This window comes from Pangasianodon hypophthalmus, chromosome 17 (genome assembly GCF_027358585.1).
Source record: "Pangasianodon hypophthalmus isolate fPanHyp1 chromosome 17, fPanHyp1.pri, whole genome shotgun sequence".
NCBI classification, from domain to species: domain Eukaryota; kingdom Metazoa; phylum Chordata; class Actinopteri; order Siluriformes; family Pangasiidae; genus Pangasianodon; species Pangasianodon hypophthalmus.
Window position 1 is genome coordinate 1,702,677 of NC_069726.1, and position 24,343 is coordinate 1,727,019.

Here is a 24,343-nt window from a genome sequence, read left to right on the forward strand (position 1 = left end):
ACATGTTATAGCAAGATCTGTCAGAGTAATCTGTGTGACTGAAAAGGAAAGAGCTGAAATATACCACACCAATCAGCATTTTCATCACATTTTAAAACAACAAGCAGTGAAACTATGCCACCACCACCATGGATATGTTGTTAATATGTCCAGACTGAGCCAAACAAAATTTTTAGAAATGTTAGGAATGTATTTCATATTTAATTGAAACACGTCACACTAAAAAAATCAACAATATTAAGAGAAATTAATAATCTCAGTGTTGTATAGAAGATTACGCAGGAGAGCAGAGTTGAAGTAAGACTGGAGCTAATTCAGCATCACAGAGATGAACAGCGCCAGACGGAAATATCAAAACTTTATTAGTGAACAAAATGAAAAATTTTGTTTAACCTTTCAGCTTCAGAACATTGTGCTCATTAATGAAGGCACTTTATGAAGACACTACTTTGTGAAGCGGATTTTCTGATCTCAAACCCATGCTCTACATTCACAACAAACTTCTCCAGAAATTAAACAAGGTCACTCAGGTGAAGCAAGTTAATTAGTGATGAAACTGCAGACAGGGAAAATTTGAAAGCATTTTTTAAACGTTATTAAGTAACAATATTAGTCATGTTTTGCAATGGAATCTGCAGTTCTCTTCCCAAATTATGTTTAAGCATTATATGTTAAACACTGAGCTGTGTAAGTGCGTTTAGCATGCTCACCACGAAAGAAATAAATGAATTAAAAATTTAAAGTCAAAAAGGAACCGTTTTATTGCTATTTTATTGTCTATGCTTTAAGGCAGTTAAATTGCCTTAAATTAAACCGGTATTTCCTTACCACTTCCGGTGATTCTAAATTTAACTACCCACACGTCTTTTCTAAACTAATACTTAGCCTAAAAATAAACATTACAATTTTTTAAAAAAGTAAATAAAGCTTTTATTGGTTTTTTCACGACATATTTCAAATATACGTTGATATGCTATCGATTAAAAGGTTATTTCCTTACCACTTCTGGTGACTCTAGTTCTTGCTGGAATTGTTTTTCTCTCATCGCGCGCTGCATCGTTTCCGTGAAACTCGAGTCCACAACTAAAACACTTTGTCCTCCAAGGGTAGAATATTTACAGTCACTCTTCCTCGAGTCAGTCGTCATACAAGCATCATAATTATACATGTGTGGCAGAGTTCCAGTAACTCCTGTGTCTGCGTAACCGGGTGGATAGTAGGGAATAACTGGGAGATTGGACTGATAGAAGATGCGCGATTGTCTCCACCTGTAGATCTTTACTGATATTATAACCACTACAGTTGTGATGAAAAGGAAAGAAACAGCAGCTAATGCTAAAACTAAATAAAAGGTGAGGTCATCATTATATTGTTTGTTGTGCGTAAAGTCAGTGAATTCTGAGAGCACTTCAGGGAAAGTGTCCGCTACAGCTACATTGATGTTAACTACAGCGGAGCGAGATGGCTGTCCGTTATCCTCCACAAGTACAGTGAGCTTTTGTTTCACAGCATCTTTGTCAGTGACCTGGCGCACAGTTCGTATCTCTCCATTCTGCGCTCCCACTTCAAACAGCGCCCTGTCTGTGGCTTTGTGGAGTTTGTAGGACAGCCAGGCGTTCTGTCCAGAGTCCACATCAACAGCCACCACTTTAGTGACCAGATAGCCGACATCTGCTGAACGAGGCACAATCTCAGCCAGCACAGAGCCACCAGTCTGTACTGGGTAGAGAACCTGAGGAGCGTTGTCATTCTGATCTTGAACGATGATTGTTACTGTGACTTCAGAACTTAAAGGAGGCGACCCTCCGTCTCGTGCTGTCACATTAAAGCTGAACGTTTTCATTTGCTCATAATCAAAGGCCTTGACTGCATGTATAACCCCGCTGTCTGAATTCACTGAGACGAAAGAACTCACTGGGTTGCCCTGTATATTATTATCGTCCAAATAATAAGACAGTCGCGCATTTGGGCCCCAGTCAGCATCGCTCGCTTTTACTGTCAGCACAGCCACACCCGGAGAGTTGTTTTCAATAACTACTGTTTTATACTCATCAGAACTGAAGACGGGTGGATTATCATTCACATCGGAAATCTTTACATTTATCGTTTTGTTATTGTGTCGTGCAGGACTTCCTTGATCTGATACCAGAATGGTTATGTTGTATTCAGCCATATTTTCTCGATCAAGAGTTTCATCAGTGATTACTGCATAGTAATCAGAAAGCGACGATTCTATTTTAAACGGTGTGTTTTCATTTATTTTACACTGCAGGAGCCCATTTTTACCGGAATCTACGTCTTCTACATTAATTACAGCCACGGTTGTTCCGATTGGAGAATTTTCTGAGATGATGTTTGAAAATGACATGAGCTGTATGGAGGGAGAGTTATCATTTTCATCAATAACTTCTATAATTATTTTACAGGTATCTGTTAAGCCCCCTTTATCCATTGCATTGATATTTAACTGATAACTTTTTTCAGCCTCATAGTCTAATCCTTGTAAAGTTGTAATCTCTCCTGTTTCCGTGTTTATGTCAAAAACATTCCTGGCTTCTACACTAGCCTGAGCAATAGAATATAAGACTACACCGTTTATTCCTTCGTCCGCATCAGTGGCACTTACTGCAGTCACGACTGTACCAACTGGAGAATTTTCCTTCACTTCTGCTTTATAAACTGATTGTTTACACACCGGAGCATTATCATTCGCATCTAATACAGAAATATGAATTTGCATTGTGCCTGATTTTTTCGGTGATCCTCCGTCATATGCAGTCAGAACTAATTTTAGCTCATCGCGTGCTTCTCGGTCGAGCTCATGGTTTAAAATCATTTCGACATATTTTTGCCCATCGGCATGATTATGTATTTCTAGCTTGAAATGATCGGTAGGACTGAGAGAATAGCTTCCAATACCATTTACACCGACGTCCAAATCTACAGCGCTGTCTAAATGAAAGCGTTTCCCAGGTGCTGTGTTCTCACTAATTTGTAAACTGACGGTACCTTTAGGAAATTTTGGTGCATTGTCATTTATATCCTGTACTTCAACGATAACACGATGCAGTTCTATGGGGTTTTCCATGATCAGATCAAAGCTGAAGCTGCAGGGCGTTGTTTGCTTGCAGAGCTCCTCTCGGTCTATCCTCTCCTTCACTACCAGGGTGCCTTTGTCTCTGCTCAGTTCGACATATTGCCGGCCGCCCTTTGTTACAACCCGAGCTTTCCCAGAAACAAGTCTACTTATCTCTATTCCCAAATCGTTGGCGATGTTTCCTACAAATGATCCCTCTGGAGTCTCCTCCGGGATGGAATATCGCGCTTGACAAAAGACGAAGTCCATCCCGTAAACACAGAAAATAAAAAACACAGTCTGCCATTTTAGCTGCGTTGTAGTCATCCGACGATGCCGAGAAGCAACACACGAGCGCAAATAAACCATATTGATAGTGACGTTATCCTCTAATCATTATTAAAATATAAATTGTGAAATGCAAAGCTTCCTGTAACCGAAAAGCAGAATCTGATGCAGCCTGCTGTTGTCGGAGCAGCAAAAAGAAATCGTTGTTCCCTCATTAATGAAGCCGTCAGTAGGAGGGATTTTGAGTAGTTTTCAGTTCCGTTCTACACGAATCTTGTCAAATAGCGGCCCTTAGAGTATGAATGCTGAAAATGCACTTGCATTTAAAAGGCTCGTGTCCGTTAACCTACATTCCAAATAATCATGAAACACTGAGAAAGACATGTGATAGCAAGATCTGTCAGAGTAATCTGTGTGACTGAAAAGGAAAGAGCTGAAATATACCACACCAATCAGCATTTTCATCACATTTTAAAACAACAAGCAGTGAAACTATGCCACCACCACCATGGATATGTTGCTAATATGTCCAGACTGAGCCAAACAAAATTTTTAGAAATGTTAGGAATGTATTTCTTATTTAATTGAAACAGGTACACAAAAAAAATCAACAATATTAAGAGAAATTAATAATCTCAGTGTTGTATAGAATATTACGCAGGAGAGCAGAGTTGAAGTAAGACTGGAGCTAATTCAGCACCACAGAGATGAACAGCGCCAGACGGAAATATCAAAACTTTATTAGTGAACAAAATGAAAAATTTTGTTTAACCTTTCAGTTTCAGAACATTATGCTCATTACTGAAGGCACTTTATGAAGACACTACTTTGTGAAGCGGATTTTCTGATCTCAAACCCATGCTCTACATTCACAACAAACTTCTCCAGTAATTAAACAAGGTCACTCAGGTGAAGCAAGTTAATTAGAGATGAAACTGCAGACAGGGAAAATTTGAAAGCATTTTTTAAACGTTATTAAGTAACAATATCAGTCATGTTTTGCAATGGAATCTGCAGTTCTCTTCCCAAATTATGTTTAAGCATTATATGTTAAACACTGAGCTGTGTAAGTGCGTTTAGCATGCTCACCACGAAAGAAATAAATGAATTAAAAATTTAAAGTCAAAAAGGAACCGTTTTATTGCTATTTTATTGTCTATGCTTTAAGGCAGTTAAATTGCCTTGAATTAAACCGGTATTTCCTTACCACTTCCGGTGATTCTAAATTTAACTACCCACACGTCTTTTCTAAACTAATACTTAGCCTAAAAATAAACATTAAAATTTTTTAAAAAAGTAAATAAAGCTTTTATTGGTTTTTTCACGACATATTTCAAATATACATTGATATGCTATCGATTAAAAGGTTATTTCCTTACCACTTCTGGTGACTCTAGTTCTTGCTGGAATTGTTTTTCTCTCATCGCGCGCTGCATCGTTTCCGTGAAACTCGAGTCCACAACTAAAACACTTTGTCCTCCAAGTGTAGAATATTTACAGTCACTCTTCCTCGAGTCAGTCGTCATACAAGCATCATAATTATACATGTGCGGCAGAGTTCCAGTAACTCCTGTGTCTGCGTAACCGGGTGGATAATAGGGAATAACTGGGAGATTGGACTGATAGAAGATGCGCGATTGTCTCCACCTGTAGATCTTTACTGATATTATAACCACTACAGTTGTGATGAAAAGGAAAGAAACAGCAGCTAATGCTAAAACTAAATAAAAGGTGAGGTCATCATTATATTGTTTGTTGTGTGTAAAGTCAGTGAATTCTGAGAGCACTTCAGGGAAAGTGTCCGCTACAGCTACATTGATGTTAACTACAGCGGAGCGAGATGGCTGTCCGTTATCCTCCACAAGCACAGTGAGCTTTTGTTTCACAGCATCTTTGTCAGTGACCTGGCGCACAGTTCGTATCTCTCCATTCTGCGCTCCCACTTCAAACAGCGCCCTGTCTGTGGTTTTGTGGAGTTTGTAGGAGAGCCAGGCATTCTGTCCAGAGTCCACATCAACAGCCACCACTTTAGTGACCAGATAGCCGACATCTGCTGAACGAGGCACAATCTCAGCCAGCACAGAGCCACCAGTCTGTACTGGGTAGAGAACCTGAGGAGCGTTGTCATTCTGATCTTGAACGATGATTGTTACTGTGACTTCAGAACTTAAAGGAGGCGACCCTCCGTCTCGTGCTGTCACATTAAAGCTGAAAGTTTTCATTTGCTCATAATCAAAGGCCTTGACTGCATGTATAACCCCGCTGTCTGAATTCACTGAGACGAAAGAACTCACTGGGTTGCCCTGTATATTATTATCGTCCAAAAAATAAGACAGTCGCGCATTTGGGCCCCAGTCAGCATCGCTCGCTTTTACTGTCAGCACAGCCACACCCGGAGAGTTGTTTTCAATAACTACTGTTTTATACTCATCAGAACTGAAGACGGGTGGATTATCATTCACATCGGAAATCTTTACATTTATCGTTTTGTTATTGTGTCGTGCAGGACTTCCTTGATCTGATACCAGAATGGTTATGTTGTATTCAGCCATATTTTCTCGATCAAGAGTTTCATCAGTAATTATTGCATAGTAATCAGAAAGCGACGATTCTATTTTAAACGGTATGTTTTCATTTATTTTACACTGCACGAGCCCATTTTTACCGGAATCTGCGTCTTCTACATTAATTACAGCCACGGTTGTTCCGATTGGAGAATTTTCTGAGATGATGTTTGAAAATGACATGAGCTGTATGGAGGGAGAGTTATCATTTTCATCAATAACTTCTATACTTATTTTACAGGTATCTTTTAGCCCCCCTTTGTCCGTTGCTTTGATATTTAACTGATAACTTTTTTCAGCCTCATAGTCTAATCCTTGTAAAGTTGTAATCTCTCCTGTTTCCGTGTTTATGTCAAAAACATTCCTGGCTTCTACACTAGCCTGAGCAATAGAATATGAGACTAAACCGTTTATTCCTTCGTCCGCATCAGTGGCACTTACTGCATTCACGACTGTACCAACTGGAGAATTTTCCTTCACTTCCGCTTTATAAACTGATTGTTTACACACCGGAGCATTATCATTCGCATCTAATACAGAAATATGAATTCGCATTGTGCCTGATTTTTTCGGTGATCCTCCGTCATATGCAGTCAGAACTAATTTTAGCTCATCGCGTGCTTCTCTGTCGAGCTCTCGCTGCAAAACCATTTCTACATTTTTACTGCCGTCAGCTTCATTATTTATTTTCAACTTGAAATGTTCTGTAGGATTGAGAGAATAGCTTCCAATACCATTTACACCGACGTCCAAATCTACAGCGCCGTCTAAATGGAATTGCGTTTCCTTTTCTGTGTTCTCACTAATTTGTAAACTGACGGTACCTTTAGGAAATTTTGGTGCATTGTCATTTATATCCTGTACTTCAACGATAACACGATGCAGTTCTATGGGGTTTTCCATGATCAGGTCAAAGCTGAAGCTGCAGGGCGTTGTTTGCTTGCAGAGCTCCTCTCGGTCTATCCTCTCCTTCACTACCAGGGTGCCTTTGTCTCTGCTCAGTTCGACATATTGCCGGCCGCCCTTTGTTACAACCCGAGCTTTCCCAGAAACAAGTCTACTTATCTCTATTCCCAAATCGTTGGCGATGTTTCCTACAAATGATCCCTCTGGAGTCTCCTCCGGGATGGAATATCGCGCTTGACAAAAGACGAAGTCCATCCCGTACACACAGAGCAAAATAATCACGCTCAGCCATTTTATTTCCGACATGATCTGTCGACGACTGAAAGAACAGCAGCGCAAACACAGTAAAGCCATCTTGAAATAAAACTAGTTGTCATTAAATTATACTATAGTGCTACGAAGGAAAGACTCAGAGAAAAATAAACCAATCTCTGGCCCCGGTCTTTTTTGCTTCAGGGAACCTCGAAATTGTGTCCATCATCAGAGCTCGTCAGTGCACTATTCCTCCCCCAGTCCCTACATTCAGCACTTCTTAACCAACAGCGGCACTTAGAGTCGAAAAGCTGAAAACCCCGCACGAGGAAGCAACAACAAGAACATCTTTTTTTAATTGTAAAATGGCTTGTAGAAAAATATTGATACACAGAGAAACAGAAGTATTTTCTCAGTGGCGAATGTGATATCGACCGTGCCTAAGTGTATCCTTTTAATTTGTGCAACTCCTATTAACTGCAATCTGCTGCAATCAACACACTGATGTTTTTAAACGCTGATTATTCAACCCAGTTTTGCTAATAGCAGATGACCACAACAAGCTGAACATTTTAATATATATGTAAACATTACTCTGGTTTTAAAAGAATATTGTTAGCCCAGCCATCTGGATTTTTGAAGACGTCCAAGTCAAGATTCATTGAAAGAGACAAGAAATGTCTGAATCTTATAAACCTGTAATTTACTCAATGGACCAAAATAAATCTAGTTTGGTTGTTACTACGCCCAATATTTTTAATGTGAATCTAAATATTTTGAATTTAAAAATTCTAGTCACACAATCTGTCCAACTTTGAGATGATTTGGTTCACAATGTACTCTCATTGTCTGGAGTGCATTTTACAACACAGCTTGGGTGATGTGGGTTGAAGAAGGTTTGAATATACCACATTTCATGATTATAATTGTTGCAGAAAACCCTCAGTTTAATTCAAAACCCCTATATACTACAGAGTTTTATGTTTATTTCCTGTTTCTTTTATGCATTATCTGAGGGAATTATGAAATTTTTATAAAGCTATAGGTAACTGAATGTTAATGTTTTTTTTTCAGCACCATTTAGAAGAACAACGACAAGTGAAACCTTTTGAAAGTAATTATTTTTAGCAATAATTACAAATTCTCGAATGTATTTGTTAGTAAAAGATAATATTCATATTCAAGTGCATATTTTGCTAGATAAGATGTCTGTCAAAGACTTAGTTTTTATTTATATGATAACATTTGAACATTAAAGAGATGACTTGACAAGGCAGTTTCCACATCTGATTCCTTAAGACACACACACTTATCCAGTGAGATATAGACAGATAGTATTATTTTAATTTATAACTTGTATTTTAAATAGTAGTATAATTAAAAATGTATAAATTAAATAGTATTATTTTAATTTTTTATATTTTAACTCAAATTCCCATTACCAAAAGGCCAAAAGTCTTCAAATGAGTAGATTTGAATAAACCTGTGATGAGTTAGTAGATTAGATAGTAGATATGAATACAAATGTAAATTTGTGTACAAGCCAAAACCTGTTATAGATTTGTATGTAAGATGTACTACTGTAATCCATAATTAACATGGTAAACAACCTTAGCAGATACATGTGCACATTTTGTGTAACTGTATAGGTAGTAGTAAGACTTAATACACATTGTGCACAGTGTACACATTTTATTTAAATTATTAAATTTGTGTGACATTACGAATAGGTGACTAAAGGAAATACCGGAACTACAAAAGCACATGCAATGTGATAAACAGATTACATTTTTCTGTAGTTGATGACTTCTAAAAGATTTTCCCTTTTAATTTTACGACACAAAGGTCATTCAAAAAAACTGAAATATACAAATCATGATTCAAACAACCACCATAATAGACAAAAAAGTTTAGTCCTTACCTTGTGAAGCACAAAACAAGTGATCCAATGAAGAGAGCATGAAAAAGACAAAAACACAGAAAAAGAAAAAAAAGGATTAATTTCATGTTCTGTATATTTTTTCTCCTCTTCTTGCTTTGCTTCCTGGTCAGGGAATGAACAATAAGAGCAAGTTGAGAGGAAAATATGCAAATGAACAGAAGAAGACAGTTAATAGTAGGCGAATGTGCAAACCCAGCAAATATAAACATAGGGACATAATTTAACAAAAGCAAGAAATTGAAAAGTGAGACTGTTGGCCACGAAATTGTCCAACACCAAAATGAACACCAAATATGGTAGTGTGTGACATCTTTTAAAATATTAAAACATTTTAATTGTACATACAGTAACTACTGTGTCCAAATCATACAGGCTAAATATTGAAGAGTATTCACAAAGTAATGTTAAATTAATAAATAATGTAAAAACGGAATGACGCAGAAATAGATAGATAGATAGATAGATAGATAAAAATCTCATCACTATATGACTAAGACTGTGATGAACAAAGCATAGTAGAAAACAGATAATTTGTTAAAACCTGGTCATAAACAAGCCAAATATTTAAATGCCTCACCTCATCACTATCTTTATCATTTGTATTTAAGCCAAACAGATCATTTTGGCCAGTTTAAGAGTACCAGTAGAAGTAAGAGTATTGTCATTGTAAGATGTGATGAACTTGAAGTCACTGGTGCGTGATCCTGTTGTTAGATACGTGTCATAATTGTAAGAAGTGCGCAGAGTTCCAGCTCCCTCCACCTCTGCATAGTTGGGAGGGAGATAGGCGCTGGGAATGGCGACTGCTCCATCAAACAACAGTCTGGGCTTTCTCCTGTGACAAAACCTCACAGCCAGGATGAGAATAATGAAAGTCAGAAAGAAGGTGGACACGGAAACTAGCGCGATGATCAAGTAAAAAGTCAGTTTGGAATTGTTCTCCTCATAAGTCATGTCTTTCAGTTCGGGAACTTCAGCAAGATTATCAGAAATCAGTAAATATACAGAACAGGTAGCAGAGAGAGGCGGCTGTCCGTTATCTTTGACTGAGATAACAAGGTTCTGTTTCATGCTGTCAGATTCAGTAATGTCCCTCTGAGCCCTGATCTCTCCACTATGGAGCCCAATAGTGAAAAGTCCCGGATCAGTAGATTTGACAATGTGATAGGACAGCCACGCGTTCTGTCCAGAGTCAGCATCCACAGCGATGACTTTGGAGAGCAGAGAGCCAGAGAGAGCAGCTTTAGGGACCATCTCAGTCATTAAAGACTTTCCCTCTGGAGCAGGGTATAATATCTGTGGAGAGTTATCATTCTCATCTGATATGAACACACTCACAGTCACGTTGCTGCTGAGTGGAGGAGAACCATTGTCTCTGGCTACGACCTGGACTTTAAAGTTTCGGAACTTTTCATAGTCAAATGACCTGACAGCATGGATCACTCCTGTATCTGAGTTAATGGATAAAAATGAGGACACTGGAACACCGTTTATCTCACTGGGCAGCAGAGAATACAGGACTGTACCGTTCTGCCTCCAGTCTGGGTCTCTTGCAGTAACAGAACTAATGGAGGTTCCTGGTTTGTTATTTTCCACTACATATGCAGTGTAGGATTGCTGTTCAAATACAGGAGGATTATCATTGATATCTGATACAGATAGATGAATGGTCATGGATGAGGATAAAGGTGGAGAGCCTCCATCAGTAGCAGTAATAGTTATATTATAATATGCCTCTGTCTCTCGGTCCAGGGGATTTGTGTTAGTTAGAGAAAAATAGTTCTTAATAGATGGATTTAATTTAAAAGGAACATTTCCCTGAATTGAACAATAAATCTGTCTGTTATCACCAGAGTCTTTATCCTGAACATTAATAATTGCCACTTCAGTGCCGACAATAGTGTTCTCCAGTATAGGATTGTTTACAGAGGTAAGAATAATCTGTGGAGCATTGTCGTTTTCATCAGTAATATCTATAATAACACTTGCAGTCGATGCTAAACCAGATCCATCTTTGGCTTGAACTCTAATTTCATAATATTTTTCCTCCTCGTAGTCGACATCTCCAGCTACCTTAATTAGTCCAGTGAATTTATCAATAGTAAATAATTGTGCTGCGTTATGAGCAATGCGACTGAATTCATATGAAACTTCCCCATTTGCTCCTTCATCTGCATCTTCTGCGCTCACAGTAACGACTTCTGTTCCTATCGGTGCGTTTTCAGCTAAAACGACTTTATATACAGGCTGACTGAACACCGGAACATTATCATTAGCATCTAGCACAGTGATGTGTATAACAGCAGTCCCTGATCTCTGAGGAATCCCGCCATCCACTGCAGTAAGAATCAAGTCAATATCCTTCTGTTGTTCGCGATCCAGCTCTTTCTCCAACACAAGCTCTGCGTATTTACCCCTCTCAGTGTTTCCTGCTACAGACAAAACAAAATGTTTATTCTTTTCTAGTGAATAGCCATTCACTCCGTTTTGTCCGATATCATAATCATGAGCTTCATCCAAACGGAAACGCTGCCCTTTATCAGCGGACTCGCGGATTTCAAACGAAATGCGCTCGTTACCGAATTTTGGCGCATTGTCATTAATATCCTCAATATTCAGAGAAATGCGATGCACCTCAAGCGGATTGGCTAAAACGAGCTCATAATTTAAGATGCAGTTAATCCTTGAACCACAAAGCATCTCTCTGTCGATTCTCTCCACTACGATCAAATCTCCAGAATTCAGATTTATGTCAATGTACCGTTTACTGCTGTCTTCCGTGTTTATTCTCGCCTTACGTGCTGATAAACTTTGAGCTCCGACTCCGACGTCTTTTGCAATATTTCCGACCACATACTGACGCCTGGTTTCCTCTGGAACAGAATAGCTCAGATCTCCACGGGCGGCGGGGAAAAGAAAGAAAAGGAGCGCTGTGAGGAGAGTCGACAGCACAACTGAAAGCTCCCTGCATCCCATATTTACAGAATTCCGAATAATTCAACCTAACGTTGTTTTATTGATGTAGTCTGCAAAAACTGTCAAAAATCTCTCCAGGAAGAGAACGATTAGATTACTCCATTTTGTGTGTAGCTTGCTTTGGCGTCACTGATGTCTGCAGATGAATATGTCAGAGATGGGAGGAAATGCTCCACAGCAAGAGGATGTGATGGTGAACAGCGACGCTCTGAGTATATTGTGTTCACTACAAGCACACATTAGCCGAATATTTACGGAATGTGAGCACATAGTATACACTCTTTCAGCTCTCGTTGACTGTGGAGAGGATTTACCGACTATAACAACATCAAAAGGATTTTTTTTCTTTTACTCACCAAATCATTAGGCTTTTATAATGGACAATTAAGAAAAAGTACTGAGAACTAACGCTAAACAAATGACAGGGAACTGGATTGTTATATGTTTTCTTTTTTCTTTGTCTTCTGCACTGCGTCAGAAATAAGAAATGATCTGAAAGAACAGTCAATAAACACATTTAGTACTGAATTTTAGCTTTAAAGCACATTTTACCATGAGAGGAAAATAAAGGTCTGTAAATTACAATTGTTTTTTATAGTTTAGTGGTGCAGTAATTATCTACGCTGCATGGATGCCGCTTCATTCTTTGTTTGCTTTTTACGGGACAAAAAATGATTTACATTATTTTCTCCTAAATTATGAATGACACCAGAAGAGATAGAAGAAAAGTTAAATTTTCTAGCTACAAGAGCATAGGTATTAATGAATGCATATTTGTCGAGCTTCGTTGTAATACGAAACGATAGATTGGCGTGAAACATGCCTTATATTATTATTATTATTATTATTATTATTATTATTATTATTATTATTATTATTTATGTTGTTGATGATGCTTAATATTTCATTTTTATTCATCTTTTATTCATGCATGAGGCAAGCAAAATAACATTCACATGTCAATTGTCCTAAGCTAAGTAAGAAAGCAGAGTAAGCAGAGGAAAACAGTGTTTCAGCACCACGGACAGCTCTGGGTTTGTAGATGTGTTGAGATAAGTCTCATCTCCTAGACTTTCTCTATTTAAAACAATAAATAAATAAAAATAAATAAACATTTGAGAAACTAGTGGTAACAGCATATGTGTTTGTCTGTTCACATGTGAGCTTTACAATGACAAAAATACCCTTAAGAAATAAATAAGGCATAATTTAACATTTGAAATATCCAGCAAACATCAAAAAGTAACATGCCACATCACAGAGAACAATACACTAATGCGTTAATATATTTTACCTAAAATGGCCTTTTGTTTATTCAGGAGAGCACTGCTAGTCCAAGCGCACAACATTTCTCCGTATTCCAAAATATAATCAGAAGTTCAACAAAGCAAAATCAAACCATTGTGTCCTGAGCCACACATGACATTGAGGAGTTTAGAGATTACTTCAGAAGCTCTGATTAGGAAGTATTCAGTGCAGCTACTGGCCTTGATGCCAATATCAAAATGGGACTATCTGTGTATCCTCACGAACAGTTAAGCGCCACACAAAACAAGCCATGAGTCAGTAACAAGGAACAACAGAAACAAATGTCTGCAGTAACAAAAGACCAAAATCAAGCCCAAAAAGAAAAAAAAAAAAAAAAAGAACATAAATATCATAATGAAATTCATAATTCTGTCTCTTCCTCCTCCTCTTCCTTTTTCAGTGTAGAGTGGACTGTTTAAATCATGCTTGATGCAAATGTTACCAAAAGCCCATGCCACTATATACATGATCAGTCAAAGAAATGTACAGTTTTCCTCAAAAAGAGACTCGTTATTCTCATTACTGTTTACAAGCTGAAAAAAATGCATTCCTTTGAATTGAGAAAAAAGTGTATTAAAATTCATTTTGAAATTCAACACTGCAAGCTAGCAAAAAAAAAAAAATCTATCATGAAGAGAGGACACAGTTTTCTCACCTCATCATCATCAGTTGTGTTGTTAAGTGCAATCAAGCTCGCATCTAAAGTGTCATTTTGGGCCATTTTCAGAGTTCCACCAGCAGTAAGAGTGTTGTCATTGTAAGATGTGATGAACTTGAAGTCACTGGTGCGTGATCCTGTTGTTAGATACGTGTCATAATTGTAAGAAGTGCGCAGAGTTCCAGCTCCCTCCACCTCTGCATAGTTGGGAGGGAGATAGGCGCTGGGAATGGCAACTGCTCCATCAAACAACAGTCTGGGCTTTCTCCTGTGACAAAACCTCACAGCCAGGATGAGAATAATGAAAGTCAGAAAGAAGGTGGACACGGAAACTAGCGCGATGATCAAGTAAAAAGTCAGTTTGGAATTGCTCTCCTCATGAGTCATGTCTTTCAGTTCTGGAACTTCAGCAAGATTATCAGAAATCAGTAAATATACAGAACAGGTAGCAGAGAGAGGCGGCTGTCCGTTATCTTTGACTGAGATAACAAGGTTCTGTTTCATGCTGTCAGATTCAGTAATGTCCCTCTGAGCCCTGATCTCTCCACTATGGAGCCCAATAGTGAAAAGTCCCGGATCAGTAGATTTGACAATGTGATAGGACAGCCACGCGTTCTGTCCAGAGTCAGCATCCACAGCGATGACTTTGGAGAGCAGAGAGCCAGAGAGAGCAGCTTTAGGGACCATCTCAGTCATTAAAGACTTTCCCTCTGGAGCAGGGTATAATATCTGTGGAGAGTTATCATTCTCATCTGATATGAACACACTCACAGTCACGTTGTTGCTGAGTGGAGGAGAACCATTGTCTCTGGCTACGACCTGGACTTTAAAGTTTCTGAACTTTTCATAGTCAAATGACCTGACAGCATGAATCACTCCTGTATCTGAGTTAATGGATAAAAATGAGGACACTGGAACACCGTTTATCTCACTGGGCAGCAGAGAATACAGGACTGTACCGTTCTGCCTCCAGTCTGGGTCTCTTGCAGTAACAGAACTAATAGAGGTTCCTGGTTGGTTATTTTCCATTACATATGCAGTGTAGGATTGCTGTTCAAATACAGGAGGATTATCATTGATATCTGATACAGATAGATGAATTGTTATAGATGAAGATAAAGATGGAGAGCCTCCATCAGTAGCAGTGATTGTTATGTTGTAATCTGATGCTTTCTCTCGGTCCAGCATGCTTGTGGTTACTAAAGAAAAGTAGTTTTTGATTGATGGAGTTAATTTGAAAGGCACATTTTGCTGAATATAACAATGTACCTGTCGATTATCTCCTGAATCTTTGTCCTGAACATTAATAATGGCTACCTCAGTGCCTGCTGCAGAGTTCTCAGGTACTGGATCGTTTAATAATTTAAGAATAATTCGAGGTTCATTGTCATTGATGTCAGTGATGTCTATAATAATTTTAGCAGATGATACTAAGCCAGGACCATCTTTGGCCTGTACTCTCATTTCATAATATTTTTCCTTTTCGTAATCGATGTTGCCACTCACCGTGATCTGTCCAGTGACTTTATCAAGGGAAAATAATTTTGCTGATTTATCAGATAAACGACTGAGCTCATATGTGACGTCACCATTGGCTCCTTCATCAGCATCAGTAGCGCTGACTGTAATCACCTCCGTGCCTAAAGGCGTGTTTTCAGCTAGACTCACTCTGTACACAGGTTGACTAAACACAGGAATATTGTCATTGGCGTCCAGAACAGTAACATGTATAACAGCTGTCCCTGATTTCGGTGGATTACCACCATCAAATGCGGTAAGAATTAAATGAATGTCTTTCTGCTTTTCACGATCGAGCTCTTTCTCCAGGACCAAAGTAGCAGATTTTCCTCCGTCCGTGTTCTCATGCACAGATAAAACGAAGTGTTCATTTTTTTCAAGTGAATATCCTTGAACTGCATTACGTCCTATGTCCAAGTCATGAGCTTCTTCCAAAGGGAAACGCTCGCCTTTGTCAGCCGACTCTGTAATTTCAAAGCTGATACGCTCATTGGGAAAAAGAGGAGAGTTATCGTTTACATCCTCAATCTGCAGTGAAATGCGATGCACTTCCAGAGGATTTTCCAACACAAGCTCGTAATAAAGAATGCAAGAAATTCTCGATCCACAAAGCTCCTCTCGGTCTATTGTTTCCGCCACGACCAGATTTCCACTACTCAGATTAATGTCGCAGTACCGTTTCGCGCTGTCCTCTGTCTCCACCCGAGCCTTACGAGCAGACAAACGTTTGCCATCAAGTCCGAGATCCTTTGCTAAATGTCCAATCACATACTGACGCTTCGTTTCCTCCGGAACAGTGTAGCTCAAATCTCCATAAACAGGGTGAAGAAAAACGAAAATAAAGCCAAGAATAAATAATAGCTCATACAATCCTATCTTCCGGTCCATCCTAGCAACATTAAAATGTCCCTGCTGTGTTATAAATGTATCTAATTACTGTCGTCTAGTCGGAATTTTCGCTGACAATAAACAGCCAAATGCAGCAAGGTTTGTCGATGTCAGGAGGAGCTGGAAGACGACATGAAATGGGTGGAGAGGTTTATTAAATTTTACTCCGTAGGTGAACAGCGACGCTTTGAGTATTTTTGGTATATTGCAGTCAATTTTCTCCAGTCATTACTGTTTCCCTTCAAACGAATTAATGTATAAAATAACGAATCCATAAATGAATATAAACTATCCATCTAATAATAATTGTTAATTATACTAATTACAGTCATAATCTTTTAACCATATCTAGCTATTTATCCACACTGACGTTATAAGAATGCCAATAATTAAAGCAGTTTACTGTCTCGTCTTTTTTTTGCAACAACCTTATAAATATGTGAATAAATAGATGGATATATCATTCGTCCATAATATAACAGTAAACTGTCATAACAATTACATTCATAGTAATTAATCTATCATTATGCCTTTAAACATATTAGAGTATTATGAATGAAAAAAAAAAGGCGACAGAAACCTGTAAACTCTAGCAAGAGAAAAGAACCGTAGTATTACATGGTATATTATACCGACAACTTAGCCATGGTTACTACAGGGACAGGAGCTGACCGAGGTGCGGATTTTTTTTAAATTTATTTATTCATCTTTTTTTTTTTATTTTAGATGCATTTTATCTACTGGCTTAGGAGAAGTTAAGATTAATACAACCAGTTTAGACGAACCACGTTTAACAAAAAAATTGTTAGCGTTTTTCTCAGTTTTAAGAAAGACATTAATCCACAATATATATCAGTAGGAAAAGAGAAAAACAATAATTTTTTCATTAATAGAGCTTAAATATGCAATAAAGATCGAGAGAATTTATGCTTAGTTAATCAAAATTTGGAACTCACATTTCTCCACTGTAACAATGTTTAAATATGTAGAAAAACAGCCCTTTATCACTTCCAGCACGACAAATATTGAAGCATGGCCACAAGCTGTTAGTGGCACTGCCCGCACGGAGAAGGGCGCCTCTGGCTTCACCATACTAGACGCGCTCGGTAATCCTGTTGTTATCAGTGAAAGCCCATTTGCTTCATCTCTCTGGTGCCGAAGGAAAACACATTTACTGGCTTTGCAGATGAGCCTTATATTCGAAACTTGTGATATTTTCTCTCAGCAAAATTCTTTGCAGCATGATTAAAAATAAACCTGTTGAAATATTATCATAAAGAAAATCTAAGATGCAGTGCTTTATAAATGTAGCCTCCAATACAACTGGCCCTGTCATTAGATTTTCAGAAAATAATGTTTCATCTATAATGCACAGCCGTGGTTGGACTTTAACACAATAGAACGTGCAAAAAAAAAAAGTTTGATAAGTTTCTGGATTCTTTGGCTAATACTGGGTTCTGTATATTTCACACTCTGACAGTTCCTTAATATAACATAATTACAGTGACAAAGGGAATAGTTTTAATCAAATGTATGCTTTATTAAAAAAGTTTGGTTTTGTATTTTAATACAAGTGCCACATGAAATCAGTGAGATAGGACAAGTGAAAAAAATGTATGCATGACTTTCATTATACGTTCAATTCAATTCAATTTTATTCGTATAGCGATTTTAACAATGGCCATTGGCACAAAGCGGCTCTACGGAAATATATAAATTCAGGATATGAATTTTAAACAAATTCATTCATAAATTTATCCCTAATGAGTGAGCCAGATGTGACAGTGGCAAGGAAAAACTCCCTGAGACGATATGAGGAAGAAACCTTGAGGGGAACCAGACTCAAAAGGAAACCCATCCTCATCTGGATGACAAGGAGTAGTGCAATTATAAATAATTCCCTTCTATAACTGTGTACTACATGTTCAAAAAGTGCAATTGTGTAACTCAGAAATTCATTATAGGTTTCATATGAAGTCTATTTTGTTGACATTATCAAACTGTTTACTGATGGAGTCTGGACTGCAAAACTGTTTGTATTAATTGCAGTCCTAAGCCATCTTCATGGTTTTTAAATGGTACTATCCTCAGTAATCTCATGTATCTTTAAGCCGTCCATGTGGGGCCATCCTCAGCAACAGAAAGTGTTTTCCAAGTTCTTCATCATATGAGCAAAACTTTCCTAAAGTGCTTCTTCCATTAACCTGCTGCATATACAGAACAACCTACATACCACAGGATGAGGATGACAACATATTTCCATATCTTAACATTATATCTATAGAACAAGATCCTTGGACATGAATAAAAATAAATATTGCAAACATAATGTAAAATTATGCTGAATGACATTGGATAGCAAAACTAGACATCTTTTTGACTAATAAACTTTAAGAAAAATATATAAAAATGTAGAATGCCAACAAGACCTCTGCAATCACAAAAAATGAGGCAACTATGAGCCAGTTTTTTCACTGGCTACAGAGACTTTCTGCACACCACATCAATGTCCCCAGTGCCCAATACCAAAAAGACTTGAGACCATGCTCTTTGAAAACAAAATTGGAAATAATATTCCTTATTAAGTAAGGGCTAGACAAAAATTCTCTTAATCAGTTAATCTTAAATATATTTTTCGAGAAAGCAAAACTTTGGAAGTTTAACCACCATACTCAATCCTATTAAAAATAACAGACTTTTAAAACATTATACCTTTTATATTATGATAAAAGTTCATAATGTGGGGTTTGCATTTATACATTTTAACAGGGCACATGCAGGTTTTGTAACGTAAAATCTTGCAAATGTGAGGCGGTTTGCATCAAGCCATAAACCATAAACACATATGTGGTATAGATCAGACATAATCATCGCTGCCTGAACCGTGTCCCCACCCCAACTGGCACTACACATGCATGGCTCAAATTAGACAGGGGACAGGGATCAGTTAACTGTAACACTGACCTGGTATCTTGCAAACTCGAGACATCAGAAATTTTGACTGAAATCTTAATTTGTGATTTCTGGTACAATCGCTTATTTAGTGAAAAAATATTGATTTTTATCAGTATCTGATTTCATAAAGCATTATAACAGATACTCATTTGAGAATATTGGAAGGTCATGTAATTAAATTTAGCTACAGGAGAAGGTTGTAGTAAATTTCCCCAAAACTCAGGGAAGTGTTTTGATCTTCCAAAATGAAGGCACACGTGACGAAGCGTGATGAAGCAAGTTGTCTTTCACTGATAACCACAGAATTGCTGACACAATGTTTGAAGCATTGAAGCATTGATTTTCCTTACTGGAACTAAGAGGCCCAAACTTTTTCCAGCGTGACAATGCCCCTGACAATGCCCAAGCTTCATGAAGACATGGTTTGCCAAGATTGGTGTGGAAGAACTCGAGTGGCCTCCACAGAGCCCTGACCTCAACCCCACTGAACACCTTCACAATGCACTGGAATGCTGACTGTGCACCAAGCTTCACTAACGCTCCGGTGGCTGAATGATCACAAATCCCTACAACCACACTTCAAAATTTAGAGGAAAAGCTTCCCAGAAGAGTGGAAGTTATTATAACAGCAAAGGGGGGGACTGACTTTGGAATGAGATGTTTAACAAGCACATATGGGTATGATGGTGAGGTGTCCACATACATTAGGCCTTAGAGTGTATAATATGGAGTTCAGGTACTAAAGTTGTAATGCAGTAGATATAAAACCCAAGTAGGGTGACCATGTATCATCCAGTGGCATGGTGCAGCATAAATTAATTACCAAAGCAGGTTATTGGTCAGAGTAGGACAATATAATTAAACTGTACAACCTAGTGGAAATAAATCAGTATTGGCCATGCCTTGTGGTCAAACGTGACCATGAAAAGTGTGCAACAAAATCTAGGAAAATGTAGAAAAATCTAGAACTAATCTGAAGTGCAATATGACATTTTGCTCTTGAGCAACAGACTTCTAAATGGTATACAACCGTTGCTTATAGTAGAAACACACTTTAATGGTCATATGCCTGTAAAATGTCTAATAGTTAACAATTCAGAAAGAGCACTTTTGATAAACAGAATTGCGATAAACCCCACATTGGGCATAGTCTAAGCTATACAACTTATAAAAAAATTACAAGAACCACAGGGACATTGATCACATTGTGTGTGTAAATGTATGAAGTAGCTATGACAGATATCAGCTAGTCCAAAATCAAAGGATCATTAGGAAAATAAAAAATGTATACTGCCAAAATAATCACAGCTTAAAGGAATAAACGAACTGATATACAAAAAAGCAGATGGAAATCATGTCAAAATCAGCACCGCAGAACACATTCAAACCCACAACAAAAGGAAAGGACAGACTTTTCTTACCTCATCTCCCTCTCCTGTATTGTTAAGTGTAATAAGGTTTGTAGCTAAAGTGTCATTTTGGGCCATTTTCAGAGTTCCACCAGCAGTAAGAGTGTCATTGTAAGATGTGATGAACTTGAAGTCACTGGTGCGTGATCCTGTTGTTAGATACGTGTCATAATTGTAAGAAGTGCGCAGAGTTCCAGCTCCCTCCACCTCTGCATAGTTGGGAGGGAGATAGGCGCTGGGAATGGCGACTGCTCCATCAAACAACAGTCTGGGCTTTCTCCTGTGACAAAACCTCACAGCCAGGATGAGAATAATGAAAGTCAGAAAGAAGGTGGACACGGAAACTAGCGCGATGATCAAATAAAAAGTCAGTTTGGAATTGCTCTCCTCATAAGTCATGTCTTTCAGTTCTGGAACTTCAGCAAGATTATCAGAAATCAGTAAATATACAGAACAGGTAGCAGAGAGAGGCGGCTGTCCGTTATCTTTGACTGAGATAACAAGGTTCTGTTTCATGCTGTCAGATTCAGTAATGTCCCTCTGAGCCCTGATCTCTCCACTATGGAGCCCAATAGTGAAAAGTCCCGGATCAGTAGATTTGACAATGTGATAGGACAGCCACGCGTTCTGTCCAGAGTCAGCATCCACAGCGATGACTTTGGAGAGCAGAGAGCCAGAGAGAGCAGCTTTAGGGACCATCTCAGTCATTAAAGACTTTCCCTCTGGAGCAGGGTATAATATCTGTGGAGAGTTATCATTCTCATCTGATATGAACACACTCACAGTCACGTTGCTGCTGAGTGGAGGAGAACCATTGTCTCTGGCTACGACCTGGACTTGAAAGTTTCGGAACTTTTCATAGTCAAATGACCTGACAGCACGGATCACTCCTGTATCTGAGTTAATGGATAAAAATGAGGACACTGGAACACCGTTTATCTCACTGGGCAGCAGAGAATACAGGACTGTACCGTTCTGCCTCCAGTCTGGGTCTCTTGCAGTAACAGAACTAATAGAGGTTCCTGGTTGGTTATTTTCCATTACATATGCAGTGTAGGATTGCTGTTCAAATACAGGAGGATTATCATTGATATCTGATACAGATAGATGAATGGTCATGGAGGAAGATAAAGGTGGAGAGCCTCCATCAGTAGCAGTGATTGTTATGTTGTAATCTGATGCTTTCTCTCGGTCCAGCATGCTTGTGGTTACTAAAGAAAAGTAGTTTTTGATTGATGGAGTTAATTTGAAAGGCACATTTTGCTGAATATAACAATGTACCTGTCGATTATCTCCTGAATCTTTGTCCTGAACATTAATAATGGCTACCTCAGTGCCTGCTGCAGAGTTCTCAGGTACTGGGTCGTTTAATGATTTAAGAATAATTCGAGGTTCATTGTCATTGATGTCAGTGATGTCTATAATAATTTTAGCAGATGATACTAAGCCAGGACCATCTTTGGCCTGTACTCTCATTTCATAATATTTTTCTTCTTCGTAATCGATGTTGCCACTCACCGTGATCTGTCCAGTGACTTTTTCAAGGGAAAATAATTTTGCTGATTTATCAGATAAACGACTTAGCTCATATGTGACGTCACCATTGGCTCCTTCATCAGCATCAGTAGCGCTGACTGTAATCACCTCCGTGCCTAAAGGCGTGTTTTCAGCTAGACTCACTCTGTACACAGGTTGACTAAACACAGGAATATTGTCATTGGCGTCCAGAACAGTAACATGTATAACAGCTGTCCCTGATTTCGGTGGATTACCACCATCAAATGCGGTAAGAATTAAATGAATGTCTTTCTGCTTTTCACGATCGAGCTCTTTCTCCAGGACCAAAGTAGCAGATTTTCCTCCGTCCGTGTTCTCATGCACAGATAAAACGAAATGCTCATTTTTTTCAAGTGAATATCCTTGAACTGCATTACGTCCTATGTCCAAGTCATGAGCTTCTTCCAAAGGGAAACGCTCGCCCTTGTGAGCCGACTCTCTAATTTCAAAGCTGATACGCTCATTAGGAAAAAGAGGAGAGTTATCGTTTACATCCTCAATCTGCAGTGAAATGCGATGCACTTCCAGAGGATTTTCCAACACAAGCTCGTAATAAAGAATGCAAGTAATTCTCGATCCACAAAGCTTCTCTCGGTCTATTGTTTCCGCCACGACCAGATTTCCACTACTCAGATTAATGTCGCAGTACCGTTTCGCGCTGTCCTCTGTCTCCACCCGAGCCTTACGAGCAGACAAACGTTTGCCATCAAGTCCGAGATCCTTTGCTAAATGTCCAATCACATACTGACGCTTAGTTTCCTCCGGAACAGTGTAGCTCAAATCTCCATAAACAGGATGAAGAAAAACGAAAATAAAGCCAAGAATAAATAATAGCTCATACAATCCTATCTTCCGGTCCATCCTAGCAACATTAAAATGTCCCTGCTGTGTTATAAATGTATCTAATTACTGTCGTCTAGTCGGAATTTTCGCTGACAATAAACAGCCAAATGCAGCAAGGTTTGTCGATGTCAGGAGGAGCTGGAAGACGACATGAAATGGGTGGAGAGGTTTATTAAATTTTACTCCGTAGGTGAACAGCGACGCTTTGAGTATTTTTGGTATATTGCAGTCAATTTTCTCCAGTCATTACTGTTTCCCTTCAAACGAATTAATGTATAAAATAACGAATCCGTGAATGGATATAAACTATTAATTTCCATAATGCAAAAGAAATTCTTAATTATAATAATTACAGTTACAATCATTAATTTGCAATTAACAATTCATTCGTACTAATTTATAGGTTTGCAAATAATCTATGAAAGCAGTTTACTGAATCATTTTTTCAACCATGATGTATATAAATATATGACTGAATGAAAGATGAATAAATAGAAAGATATATTAATTATCCATAATCAAACAATTGATGAATATAATAATGACATTTATGTTTATTAATCTATAATGAAGCCGTTACAAAAACTAAAGACTTAAGAATGCAACACACAAACACACACACACACACGCATATATGCTGAAGAAAGTTATACAATTTTGCAAGAGAAAAGAACTGTAGAATTAGGTGGTATATTTTCCTGAAAGTTTAATCAACGTTACTCATTTATAAAGGTAAGAGCTGACGGACTTTTTAAAATTTATTTTGGTTTATTTTAATTAATTTATTTTTTTTGTACACAATTATCCATAATTATTTTCGAAACTCGGTCACAGTAGATATAGTTGTTATATAATATTACTCAGCTCATCAAAAAGCAAAGGTTTATATTTAGATTTATAGATTTAAATGGATTTCAACCGACAGTTTAGCAGAAGTGAAATCTATGATTCCGACATCATGCCGATTACAAAGCAGTGACATGGGACAAATATAATGTGTGAACATATCAATTAATTCACATTAAACAAAATTTGTAGTAGCAGTTTTATCAGCATTAAGAACGATATCAAGGCAAAAAGATAAAAGGGAAAAAAGAAAAAAGCTCTAGCTATTCTCATCATATTTTATAAGACGAGAATTTGCATTCAGCTGAATCAAAATCTGGAAGAAACTCCTATGATAAAGGGAACAAGTACAGTTTT

The 24,343-nt window shown here is 38.0% G+C and overlaps 4 protein-coding genes across 24 annotated transcripts in view; all 4 read right to left on the bottom strand.

Annotated features, from left to right (window-relative positions):
• LOC113524154 (protocadherin gamma-A10) overlaps nucleotides 1–13,960 on the bottom strand; it is a 101,031-nt gene extending 87,071 nt beyond the window's left edge. Inside the window, exon 1 of the mRNA XM_034312629.2 lies at nucleotides 9,606–13,960. Within this exon, the coding sequence (XP_034168520.2) occupies nucleotides 9,632–12,004 (2,373 nt within the window). The 5' untranslated portion in view covers nucleotides 12,005–13,960 and the 3' untranslated portion in view covers nucleotides 9,606–9,631. The remainder of the gene's footprint in view (nucleotides 1–9,605) is intronic.
• The window catches only part of LOC113524163 (protocadherin alpha-C2-like), a 230,910-nt gene that overhangs the window by 91,588 nt on the left and 114,979 nt on the right, over nucleotides 1–24,343 (bottom strand). For 2 of the 21 annotated variants that reach the window (XM_053241342.1, XM_053241315.1), the window contains exon 1: nucleotides 20,753–24,341. The exons of 17 other annotated variants lie outside the window; for them this stretch is intronic. In XM_053241342.1, the coding sequence (XP_053097317.1) occupies nucleotides 20,753–23,158 (2,406 nt within the window). In that variant the 5' untranslated portion in view covers nucleotides 23,159–24,341. 2 more of the 21 variants (XM_053241338.1, XM_053241311.1) reach the window with 1 other exon arrangement.
• On the bottom strand, nucleotides 989–3,445 carry LOC128320908 (protocadherin beta-16-like). The gene has a single exon (XM_053241355.1). The coding sequence runs from the start codon at nucleotides 3,443–3,445 to the stop codon at nucleotides 989–991; it is 2,457 nt and encodes an 818-aa protein (XP_053097330.1).
• LOC117599353 (protocadherin beta-16-like) lies at nucleotides 4,729–7,210 on the bottom strand. The gene has a single exon (XM_034312638.2). The coding sequence runs from the start codon at nucleotides 7,186–7,188 to the stop codon at nucleotides 4,732–4,734; it is 2,457 nt and encodes an 818-aa protein (XP_034168529.2). The 5' UTR covers nucleotides 7,189–7,210; the 3' UTR covers nucleotides 4,729–4,731.